The sequence below is a fragment of the Capricornis sumatraensis genome, chromosome X (genome assembly GCF_032405125.1).
Source record: "Capricornis sumatraensis isolate serow.1 chromosome X, serow.2, whole genome shotgun sequence".
Classification (NCBI taxonomy): Eukaryota; Metazoa; Chordata; class Mammalia; order Artiodactyla; family Bovidae; genus Capricornis; species Capricornis sumatraensis.
Window position 1 is genome coordinate 62,365,885 of NC_091092.1, and position 12,466 is coordinate 62,378,350.

Sequence of the window (12,466 nt, forward strand, 5' to 3'; positions counted from 1 at the left end):
TTCGCTTGGGATCGGGGCGATGGGTGTGCACACCTGTGGCTTGTCTCCATATGGGCCATCCTCCCTCTCTGAAGTTACCACGGGTGATTTGGAGCTTTTCCTTTTCCTCACACTCCTCCGTAGGCCCCGACTGGGCTCCTGACACCTTCTACGATGTTGCTTTTGCAGTCTCCTTGGAGACTGCGTCTTGGACTCTGGATCACCCGTGACTCTTGCTGGAGTGAAATTTCCGTTCTTATGCAGAAGGTCCCAGGCCATTGTAATAGCACATATGTAGGCCATTTCCTCTTCTTCTGGGGGCACTGGGCTCCGGCTGGGCCGCTAGTGAGGTAGAGATGGATTCGATCATGGCCTCCTTTAGGGTCTTTATCTTTGTTTTTTTCACTCTGATTTTTTCATCGACTGAGAGTATCTGAACTTCCAGAGAAAGGGCCCTTTTTCTCTTCTGTTGCGGTGAGACGCTGGGTCTGGACAAGACCTTGGCTGGCCAAAAGCGGCCTTTCCAAACGCATAGGACATACCTGGTGTCCATCGTGATTCAACTTGGGCACCAAGGATTAGTTAGCTGAGGCTGACGGGTCTGGCCGTCATACCCACAGCTACGGCAGGTCTCCCTTAAACAGTGTGCTTGCCCACAATCTTTGCCTATGACTACAAAGCGTTTACAGCTTGTGCAGCCTGTGCTTTTCTGCCCGAATCTTTGAAAGATGCCCGAGGTTGTGTTTTTGATGGCCTAGAATGGAGAATACTAGAATATGGAAAAGAAGAAAAGAGTCAGGACGGGTTGGGGGGAGGGACATATGCCTTTTGTGAAAGTGGAAGGCTTGGTCAAAGAGCATCAATGAGAGGTAAAGCAAGGAAGTATTAAGGCTATTTATCCATGTGCCTAGGGGTTAGAGACATGGCAGATACGTGGGGAGAAAATACCAAGGGTACCGGAGGAGTTTTATAAGCCCTCCAAACCCAACACCTTGCCTTGTTTTTTACTGTGTGTGTGTTAGTCACTCAGTCCTGTCCTACTCTTTGTGATCCCAAAGACTTAGCCCACCAGACTCTTCTGTCTACGGAATTCTCCAGGCAAGAATACTGGAGTGGGTTGCCATTCCCATCTTCAGGGGATCTTCCTGACCTAGGGATAAAACCCTGATCTTCTGCACTGCAGGCAGATTCTTTGCCATCTGAGCGACCAGGAAAGCCCTATTTGTTACTACTGTGCATAAAAGGGCAATCATGTGGGGAGGTGGGGATATCATGACTGGGACCTTGTTTGTGTCACTGGACATCCTGTGCCTTGTGTACTCCTTGGGGCCTATCCCAGGAGAACGCTTCACTTTTCCTTTCCTAGGGAGCCAGTGCCCCACTGCCTGTGCACCCAGGGGAGCCAGAGGTGATCACCAGCATACAGATATATTGGGTGTCAGCACACTGCTATATTAAATAGCACGAGCTTGGAATCCAGAGGTGCATAGAGAACTGATTCCAGATGAAATGTTTAGGAAAAGGGGAAGAGCTTACCCTTGGCATGCAGATCTTGGCAGGTGTGGTTCTGGAACTGGATCTGTTGATTCTCAGACTCAGACTGCACATCTGTCAGACCTTTCGCCCTGCTTGGTGCTTCTGAAGGTGCAGCAGCTAGGAGCTGGAGTTTAGGGATTGTGGAGCAATCTCAGGGCGAGGTCTGATGTTTACTGTGGAAAGACGGACTGAGGGGATGTGAGGGAAGAGATGGTGTTGGGATATGCTGGTAGAGGAAAGCCAGGCAGCCATGGAGACAAGGTGATACTGCTGAGTCACCGGTAGGGGGCGGGGCCATCACCACAGCTGCTCTCTCCCCACACACCAGCATCAGCAGCTGAACGAAAGAGAGGCTGACCCACCAAACACCTAACGCACTGGACTGCAGTGAAGGACCACACCCAGGGTGCTCCTTTAAGTGACTGACACTCTGATCTACAGAGTAGGACCCCACCCAGGGGGGCCCCTCTATGTGCCTGATCCACAGAGTAGGACCCCAGCCAGGGGAGCCCTGCCCCATGTGCCTGATGCACCGAACAACAGAGTAGGACCCCAGAAAAGGGAGCCCTCTAAGTGCCTGAATGGGTGGAGCTTTGGAGAAAGACTGGCTAGAGAGGCCTTCTGATCGCCAGCTACAAGAGGCTCGAGAAAGGAGTCTGGTTAGGGCCATAACTTCTGCGCTGGAAGCAGTCCCGTGTCTCTGCACACTTGGTGCTGCCAGGGTCCCCTCAAGCCAGGCAGCTACATTACTGTCACGCTCAACTCTCACTGGGGCAGAGTTGCCACAGGCAAAGAAATCTAGCACCTATGCAGGCAGGGTCATTTCAGTCATGTCTGATTCTTTGCAACCCTGTAGACTGTGGCCTGCCAGGCTTCTCTGTCAGGGAGGGGGGGCGGGGTTCACCAGGCAAGAATACTAGAGGGTATTGGACAATACTGGTTGTCATACTCTTCTAGAGCACTATATTTCCTGCTGTCCTAGCCACCAACTCCCCTGAGTACCTGGTGCTATCAGAACTGCTGCGAACCAAACAGCTGCACCACCTCTACACCTGGCTCTCACAGGGGCAAACACAAGTCCTCCAGGGCAGCCTCAGGCGCAAACCCAGTGGATGACCCACATGTAGAGGTGGAAATTAAAAAAAAAATAACTGAAACCCAGGGGCAGAGGTGGTCCTAAGATGGTGGAGGAATAGGACGGGGAGACCACTTTTTTCCTCACAAATTCATCAAAAGAACGTTTAAACGCTGAGTAGATTCCACAAAACAACTTCTGAATGCCGGCAGATGACATCAGGCACCCAAAAAAAGCAACCCATTGTCTTTGAAAGGAGGTAGGAAAAAATATAAAACACAAAAAGAGAGACACAAGAGGTAGGGACGGAGCTCCATCCCGGGAAGGGAGTCTTAAAAAGAGAGAAGTTTCCAAACACCAGGAAACACTCTCACTGCCGAGTTTGTGGCGAGCCTTGGAACCTCAGAGGGCAACATAACTGGGAGGAAAAATAAATAAATAAATAAAACCCACGGATTACGTGCCCAACGGTAACTCCCCAGTGGAGAAACGGCACAGACCCCTGCACCCGCCACTAGCAAGCGGGGGCTGGACAGGGAGGCACGGGCTGAATTGCTTAGAGTAGGACCAGGCCTCAATGCCCCGAGGGCAATCTGAGGGAACTAACTTGGGCTAGCAAACAAGACTGTGGGATAGCTACCACGCGAAAAGCCCTAACATAAGACACCGCCAGGCCCGCTCACAGAACAAAGGACCGAAGAGAGCTAGCCGGCTGCAGACCATCCCCCCTCCGATGACAGGCAGCCAGAGCCAGAAGGGGGCAATCACGGCCGCAGAGAGGCATTATCTGCCAAACTGCAAGCAGGCTTCTTTGCTAACTAAGACTTCTTGGGATTCTGGACGGTCAACATCTGCCTGAGAAGGTGCGCCGGTTGTACACCCAGAAAACCCAGCGGCAGGGATGGGGGAGGCGATAAGCCGCAGCAACCGTGCTCGCCAAACACCTCATCACCTGAGCTGTTTGGACCTGAGAAAGGCACAAAATGCAGGCCCAACCGAGTCTGCGCCTCTGAGGACTACCCGAGTGCCTGAACCTGAGTGGCTTAGACCTGGGAGGTGCATGCAGCCCAGGGCTGGCCTCGGAAGGTTCCCGGCAGAGCAACCTAGAGCCCGAGCAGTGTGGGCAGGGAGGGCACATGCGCTGTGAGCGGGGGCAGGCCCAGTGTGGCTGAGACACTGTGAGCACATACCAGTGTTATTTGTTTGCAGCGTCCCTCCCTCCCCACAGTGCGACTGAATGAGTGAGCCTAAAAAAGTGTCCACCATCGCCCCCTTTGTGTCAGGGTGGAAATTAGACACTGAAGAGACCAGCAAACAGAAGCAAAAACAGAGGGAACCGCCTTGGAAGTGACAGGTGCAATAGATTAAAACCCTGTAGTTAGTACCAACTGCATAGGAAGGGGCCTATAGATCTTGAGAAATATAAGCCGGACCAAAGTGAAAGTGAAAGTGAAAGTGAAGTCGCTCAGTCTTGTCCGACTCTTTGGGACCCTGTGGACTGTAGCCCTCCAGGCTTCTCTGTCCATTGGATTCTCCAGGCAAGAATACTGGAGTGGGTTGCCATTCCCATCTTCAGGGGATCTTCCTGACCTAGGGATAAAACCCTGATCTTCTGCACTGCAGGCAGATTCTTTGCCATCTGAGCGACCAGGAAAGCCCTATTTGTTACTACTGTGCAACTACTAGTTATCCCTAGTACCTCTGCAGGGGACCAAGTTCCAGCCTCAGAGAAAAGGTAAAAGATGTCTAATTTCCACCCTGACACAAAGGGGGCGATGATGGACACTTTTTTAGGCTCACTCATTCAGTCGCACTGTGGGGAGGGAGGGACGCTGCAAACAAATAACACTGGTATGTGCTCACAGTGTCTCAGCCACACTGGGCCTGCCCCCGCTCACAGCGCATGTGCCCTCCCTGCCCACACTGCTCGGGCTCTAGGTTGCTCTGCCGGGAACCTTCCGAGGCCAGCCCTGGGCTGCATGCACCTCCCAGGTCTAAGCCACTCAGGTTCAGGCACTCGGGTAGTCCTCAGAGGCGCAGACTCGGTTGGGCCTGCATTTTGTGCCTTTCTCAGGTCCAAACAGCTCAGGTGATGAGGTGTTTGGCGAGCACGGTTGCTGCGGCTTATCGCCTCCCCCATCCCTGCCGCTGGGTTTTCTGGGTGTACAACCGGCGCACCTTCTCAGGCAGATGTTGACCGTCCAGAATCCCAAGAAGTCTTAGTTAGCAAAGAAGCCTGCTTGCAGTTTGGCAGATAATGCCTCTCTGCGGCCGTGATTGCCCCCTTCTGGCTCTGGCTGCCTGTCATCGGAGGGGGGATGGTCTGCAGCCGGCTAGCTCTCTTCGGTCCTTTGTTCTGTGAGCGGGCCTGGCGGTGTCTTATGTTAGGGCTTTTCGCGTGGTAGCTATCCCACAGTCTTGTTTGCTAGCCCAAGTTAGTTCCCTCAGATTGCCCTCGGGGCATTGAGGCCTGGTCCTACTCTAAGCAATTCAGCCCGTGCCTCCCTGTCCAGCCCCCGCTTGCTAGTGGCGGGTGCAGGGGTCTGTGCCGTTTCTCCACTGGGGAGTTACCGTTGGGCACGTAATCCGTGGGTTTTATTTATTTATTTATTTTTCCTCCCAGTTATGTTGCCCTCTGAGGTTCCAAGGCTCGCCACAAACTCGGCAGTGAGAGTGTTTCCTGGTGTTTGGAAACTTCTCTCTTTTTAAGACTCCCTTCCCGGGATGGAGCTCCGTCCCTACCTCTTGTGTCTCTCTTTTTGTGTTTTATATTTTTTCCTACCTCCTTTCAAAGACAATGGGTTGCTTTTTTTGGGTGCCTGATGTCATCTGCCGGCATTCAGAAGTTGTTTTGTGGAATCTACTCAGCGTTTAAACGTTCTTTTGATGAATTTGTGAGGAAAAAAGTGGTCTCCCCGTCCTATTCCTCCACCATCTTAGGACCACCTCTGCCCCTGGGTTTCAGTTATTTTTTTTTTAATTTCCACCTCTACATGTGGGTCATCCACTGGGTTTGCGCCTGAGGCTGCCCTGGAGGACTTGTGTTTGCCCCTGTGAGAGCCAGGTGTAGAGGTGGTGCAGCTGTTTGGTTCGCAGCAGTTCTGATAGCACCAGGTACTCAGGGGAGTTGGTGGCTAGGACAGCAGGAAATATAGTGCTCTAGAAGAGTATGACAACCAGTATTGTCCAATACCCTCTAGTATTCTTGCCTGGTGAACCCCGCCCCCCCTCCCTGACAGAGAAGCCTGGCAGGCCACAGTCTACAGGGTTGCAAAGAATCAGACATGACTGAAATGACCCTGCCTGCATAGGTGCTAGATTTCTTTGCCTGTGGCAACTCTGCCCCAGTGAGAGTTGAGCGTGACAGTAATGTAGCTGCCTGGCTTGAGGGGACCCTGGCAGCACCAAGTGTGCAGAGACACGGGACTGCTTCCAGCGCAGAAGTTATGGCCCTAACCAGACTCCTTTCTCGAGCCTCTTGTAGCTGGCGATCAGAAGGCCTCTCTAGCCAGTCTTTCTCCAAAGCTCCACCCATTCAGGCACTTAGAGGGCTCCCTTTTCTGGGGTCCTACTCTGTTGTTCGGTGCATCAGGCACATGGGGCAGGGCTCCCCTGGCTGGGGTCCTACTCTGTGGATCAGGCACATAGAGGGGCCCCCCTGGGTGGGGTCCTACTCTGTAGATCAGAGTGTCAGTCACTTAAAGGAGCACCCTGGGTGTGGTCCTTCACTGCAGTCCAGTGCGTTAGGTGTTTGGTGGGTCAGCCTCTCTTTCGTTCAGCTGCTGATGCTGGTGTGTGGGGAGAGAGCAGCTGTGGTGATGGCCCCGCCCCCTACCGGTGACTCAGCAGTATCACCTTGTCTCCATGGCTGCCTGGCTTTCCTCTACCAGCATATCCCAACACCATCTCTTCCCTCACATCCCCTCAGTCCGTCTTTCCACAGTAAACATCAGACCTCGCCCTGAGATTGCTCCACAATCCCTAAACTCCAGCTCCTAGCTGCTGCACCTTCAGAAGCACCAAGCAGGGCGAAAGGTCTGACAGATGTGCAGTCTGAGTCTGAGAATCAACAGATCCAGTTCCAGAACCACACCTGCCAAGATCTGCATGCCAAGGGTAAGCTCTTCCCCTTTTCCTAAACATTTCATCTGGAATCAGTTCTCTATGCACCTCTGGATTCCAAGCTCGTGCTATTTAATATAGCAGTGTGCTGACACCCAATATATCTGTATGCTGGTGATCACCTCTGGCTCCCCTGGGTGCACAGGCAGTGGGGCACTGGCTCCCTAGGAAAGGAAAAGTGAAGCGTTCTCCTGGGATAGGCCCCAAGGAGTACACAAGGCACAGGATGTCCAGTGACACAAACAAGGTCCCAGTCATGATATCCCCACCTCCCCACATGATTGCCCTTTTATGCACAGTAGTAACAAATAGGGCTTTCCTGGTCGCTCAGATGGCAAAGAATCTGCCTGCAGTGCAGAAGATCAGGGTTTTATCCCTAGGTCAGGAAGATCCCCTGAAGATGGGAATGGCAACCCACTCCAGTATTCTTGCCTGGAGAATTCCGTAGACAGAAGAGTCTGGTGGGCTAAGTCTTTGGGATCACAAAGAGTAGGACAGGACTGAGTGACTAACACACACACAGTAAAAAACAAGGCAAGGTGTTGGGTTTGGAGGGCTTATAAAACTCCTCCGGTACCCTTGGTATTTTCTCCCCACGTATCTGCCATGTCTCTAACCCCTAGGCACATGGATAAATAGCCTTAATACTTCCTTGCTTTACCTCTCATTGATGCTCTTTGACCAAGCCTTCCACTTTCACAAAAGGCATATGTCCCTCCCCCCAACCCGTCCTGACTCTTTTCTTCTTTTCCATATTCTAGTATTCTCCATTCTAGGCCATCAAAAACACAACCTCGGGCATCTTTCAAAGATTCGGGCAGAAAAGCACAGGCTGCACAAGCTGTAAACGCTTTGTAGTCATAGGCAAAGATTGTGGGCAAGCACACTGTTTAAGGGAGACCTGCCGTAGCTGTGGGTATGACGGCCAGACCCGTCAGCCTCAGCTAACTAATCCTTGGTGCCCAAGTTGAATCACGATGGACACCAGGTATGTCCTATGCGTTTGGAAAGGCCGCTTTTGGCCAGCCAAGGTCTTGTCCAGACCCAGCGTCTCACCGCAACAGAAGAGAAAAAGGGCCCTTTCTCTGGAAGTTCAGATACTCTCAGTCGATGAAAAAATCAGAGTGAAAAAAACAAAGATAAAGACCCTAAAGGAGGCCATGATCGAATCCATCTCTACCTCACTAGCGGCCCAGCCGGAGCCCAGTGCCCCCAGAAGAAGAGGAAATGGCCTACATATGTGCTATTACAATGGCCTGGGACCTTCTGCATAAGAACGGAAATTTCACTCCAGCAAGAGTCACGGGTGATCCAGAGTCCAAGACGCAGTCTCCAAGGAGACTGCAAAAGCAACATCGTAGAAGGTGTCAGGAGCCCAGTCGGGGCCTACGGAGGAGTGTGAGGAAAAGGAAAAGCTCCAAATCACCCGTGGTAACTTCAGAGAGGGAGGATGGCCCATATGGAGACAAGCCACAGGTGTGCACACCCATCGCCCCGATCCCAAGCGAAATGCAAACAGAGTCATCTCAGAGCTCCGGGGTGCACCCAAACCTCCCATCCCTTTCAGAAGATGACCATGAGAAAGAGGGCAAGGAAAAGGGGGACGCCTCAAAAGTTATGTCCTTGCCCTGTACAGTGGAGGAGGTGAGTGTAGATGTTAGAGGTGGATGTGTGCTTCCGTCATTTACACCGGGTTTCATCCTCACTGTGCCCAAGGCTCTGGAAGAGGGGGCGCACAACACCTGCCCAAAGTCCCTGGCTGTGTCCCCTGAACGTGCTACCTCCTCGGTGAATGTTGACCCTGGAGAGGGCACGTGCAACTCAGGCTCGGAAGGTGCAGCAGCATCCTCCAGTGCCCCTAACCTGAGCCTGTGTAATGCATTCCGCCTGGCAAACAGAAAAAGGAAGCTGCAGGCCCCAGGGTGTGAGGAAGAGCGGCAAGAATCTCAGCCCTCAGCTGGCTCAAAGGCTATTAAGCCCACCAATGCCATCAAGGAGGGCGGGGGCAAGGAAGCAGGACAGCTGACAAGCATGCCATTCCCAGAGGAGCTGGGTCCCATTGAGAGAGGAATGCTGGTCTGGTTTAAGTTTCAGAATCACCCATTTTGGCCAGCCGTGGTCACGAGTGTCAGCCCAACCGAGCAGACCGCAAGGGTGCTTTTGATTGAGGCCAACATGCACTGTGAGAAGAGCGGCATTCAAGTTCCTCTTCGAAGGTTGAAGCATCTGGATTATAACGGCAAAGAAAAGCTAATGAAGAGAGCCAGCAAAGTATACGGGGAAAGTGTGAACTGGTGTTTCTCCCTGATTTCCAGCTACAGAGAAGGGCTTGTTCGCGGGTCTTTTGTGGGCTCTTTCCTGGACTATTATGCTGCTGACCTCAGTTACCCCATGAGGAAAGCCATCCAAGAAGGTGATCTGCAGATGGATTTCCCCAAGGTGAATTATTCCGACCCGGAAGATTCTGAGGAGGAGACCCCTGTGGCTGCAAAGGGGCACTGCAAGAGAATCCTCCCTGACCGGATGAGGGCTGCTCGGGACCGAGCCAACCAGAAGCTGGTGGACTTCATCGTGAAAAGAAAGGGCGCCGACCCGCATCTTCTGGACATCGTCAAAGGCAGGAAAGAATCCAAGTGGCTTGAATCATTTCTGAATTCAGAGAGGTACGTGATCTGCGTTGAAACATACCTGGAGGATGACGATCAGCTAGATGTAGTGGTAAGACATTTACGAGAAATCTACAAACACATAGACAAGAGAGCGCTGGCTCTGACGAGAGATGACCCAGTGAGCTTCCTTCTGGAAGTTCTTCTGCCAGAAGCAATCATTTGTTCAATTGCTACAGTGGATGGATTGGACTACAAGGAGGCAGAAGCAAAGTACCGGCAAGGGCCACCTGTGTATTACCGGGAAAAAGAACTATTTGATAAGAAAATCTTGAAGAAAATAAGAAAGAGATCAGCCGAGAGGCACAAGGCTAAACTCTACCCCTGTGCCCAACAGGGCATCGGGCAGACTTCTCAGTCACACCATTAGCAACAATCCCCGTCTGTATGAACTGCATGAGCCTCCCACTCCACACGGCATGTAAACACCTTCTGGAAATCCGAGGCCTCAGGAACACACTTGAATTCACTCTGGATCCATCTCCAGCACCTGTGAGTGGCATGGTCATCGTCAGTTTCTTCTTCCCCAAACCCTCACACCACTAACTTGTTAAAATATTGTAAACAGCTGTACTTCCCTCTACTTGCCCAGATGTGTAGTTTTCCAGATATTTTTACGACATGGCTTTTGACTCTACGTCATATTTTAAAGGTGGACATGCATTCCTTTATTACATGAAAAAGCCCTGTATTGGATACAAAGCAGCAATCGTGTTTAAGATCTAAGGCATGTTTCTTACAGAAAAGCCACATGGGTTTGCCATTCCTCCTGTGGCACATCGGTATCCACAATTGATTGGATTCCTCCTTAAGATAAGCCCTGACTTTTCCCTGCCATGCTTATCCATTTGGGAAAATAAAAAGCCCTGAGAGATGAAACCAGTGTCAGAGATGTTTCCTGTGTACTACCACTACCTTCCAATGGTTCTTGGAAAAGCAGTCTGAAATCCAAACAAAGTTAACGGGTGATCTGCATGTGGTCCGTGTGAGGCTGAATGAAACCTCGGCGTGCAGTAAATGTTCTGTCAACCCCTGCAAAAATGTTCACCCTTGGCTCCCCTGAGATTCCATTTGTGGGAGGTGCTCTTCTCCAACGGCTGAATGGTTTCCCCAAATAGACAGACTCCTGGCTGTCTTCCTATATGACAGTGACTGGATCCCCTACATGCCATCATCTGTCCCCTTGTGGAAGATGACTACAGCCATCGTAGACTCAGGTTGACTTGTCTAGACCTGGAGTCCAGGCTGACTGCTTGGAACCCATCCAGTTGGCATAGATTGTAGCAAAGCAGGCGCTTTGCCCTCATCGACCCATGTCCTCCCAAAAATTGCAGTCATTTGTCCCAAACCTAGCAAGCTTGATCCTTTGACTTATTCATCAACTAGCTCCGACAGGTTCCAGCAGTGTAAGTGCAGACGAGTAAGTCATTCCAGGCTGCCTGAGCAGTAGGTGGACCAGGAGGGTCTGGGAAATGGGTTACAGAAAAGTCTCCATTCAGCTAAACATGGCTGCTGTCAGAATACAGTGAAAGGCAGTTTAACAGGTAAATTCTGAAGCTCATGGATTGTTATCCTACCTTGAAACAAGATTTCATTATTACTATTTTTTTGTTTTGAGAGGAAGAAAAGCCAGTTTACTTTGTAAAACCCAATAGGAAAATAAACATTAAAGATTTAACGTGAACCTGAGTGTGTTCTTGTTCTTAGAAAGAATCAACTGTCAACTGCCCCAGGTTCAACTCTGTTCAGGTCAGTCGCTCAATCGTATCTGACTCTTTGCAACCCCATAGACTGCAGTTCACCAGGTTTTCCTATCCATCACCAACTCCCGGAGCTTGCTCAAACTCATGTCCATTGAGTCGGTGATGTCATCCAACCATCCCATCCTCTGTCGTCCCCTTCTCCTCCTGCCTTCAATCTTTCCCAGCATCAGGGTCTTTTCCAATGAGTCAGGAAAAATTTTAGCCCCAGGTTATGGGGATAACATTACGTGCCCATGTGATTTTTTTTTTTATTTGCAAAGGGGAGCTGTTTTGATTCACAATAAAACCATTGTGTCTTTCACCTCAAACTTCTGCTTTGTCACATTTCAGATGGAACATATTTGGACATTTATTGTACATAAATAATACTCCTCCTCCTCTAGGAGGAGTTCAGCCTCCTCCTGGCCCACATCGCTTGCATCCGTTAGCAGCAATGAGTCTATTATCCAATGACTCTTTCACCTATGTTTCTCCTTAGCACAAACAAATACATATTTACTTACTCATTCTCAGCCCAGGTCATTTAATTCAGTGCTAAACCACACACAGTCCACACCCCGGGTCCTACACACCTGGTTACCTATGACTTGTGGCTTGTGGTTAGCTGCTACTGACCATATCACTTGTGTGTGCTTAGTCACACAGTCGTGTCCTACTCTTTGCGATCCCATGGACTCAAGCCCACCAGACTCCTTTGTCCATGGGGATTCTCCAGGCAAGAATACTGGAGTGGGTTACCATGCCCTCCTCCAGGGCATTTTCCCAACCCAGGGATGGAACCCAGGTCTCCCAAATTGCACACGCATTTTTTACTGTCTGAGCCACCTGGGAATTTCTAAGTCCAAGGAATTTGAATATGATGAAACACTAAAATTATATTTGGAAGCTTGGAGTCTTCGTCAATTCCAAAGCTACCTGGAGATTTCAAAAGCCATCTTTCAAGACCTTAACCCTGCACATGCCCCTCCATGACCTTGGTATGGCAGGTTCGCTGGGAATTGCTGCCATCATTGACCTGCCAGAGTTTCAAACGTATTCCTCAGTATCACTCTGCCACTGAGACTCAAATGCAGCTTTCAGGGTCCCACCCTTGTGAGTCTGATTTGGGGATCTGGGCTGAAACACTGGCACCTGCATTTTCATATGCCACATGAAGATCTGGATGCTGGAGGTGCCGGCTGCCCTGTTTCATCTCAGATCAGCCCTGGGATCAGTGTGTAGACTCCAAGGTGCACGGAGCTCACTGAGCCTCCAACTTCCAGGCTCGCACTGCTCAGAGTCTCCAGACTAGCCTTTCTGACCGAGTGGTGACTGACAGCCCTTCT

General features: G+C 50.9%; 1 protein-coding gene across 1 annotated transcript; it reads left to right on the forward strand.

Annotated features, from left to right (window-relative positions):
- The first annotated feature begins 8,221 nt into the window (after positions 1-8,221).
- LOC138071705 (PWWP domain-containing DNA repair factor 4-like) lies at positions 8,222-9,748 on the forward strand. Its single transcript, XM_068963161.1, has one exon. The coding sequence runs from the start codon at positions 8,222-8,224 to the stop codon at positions 9,746-9,748; it is 1,527 nt and encodes a 508-aa protein (XP_068819262.1).
- Positions 9,749-12,466: the final 2,718 nt, after the last annotated feature.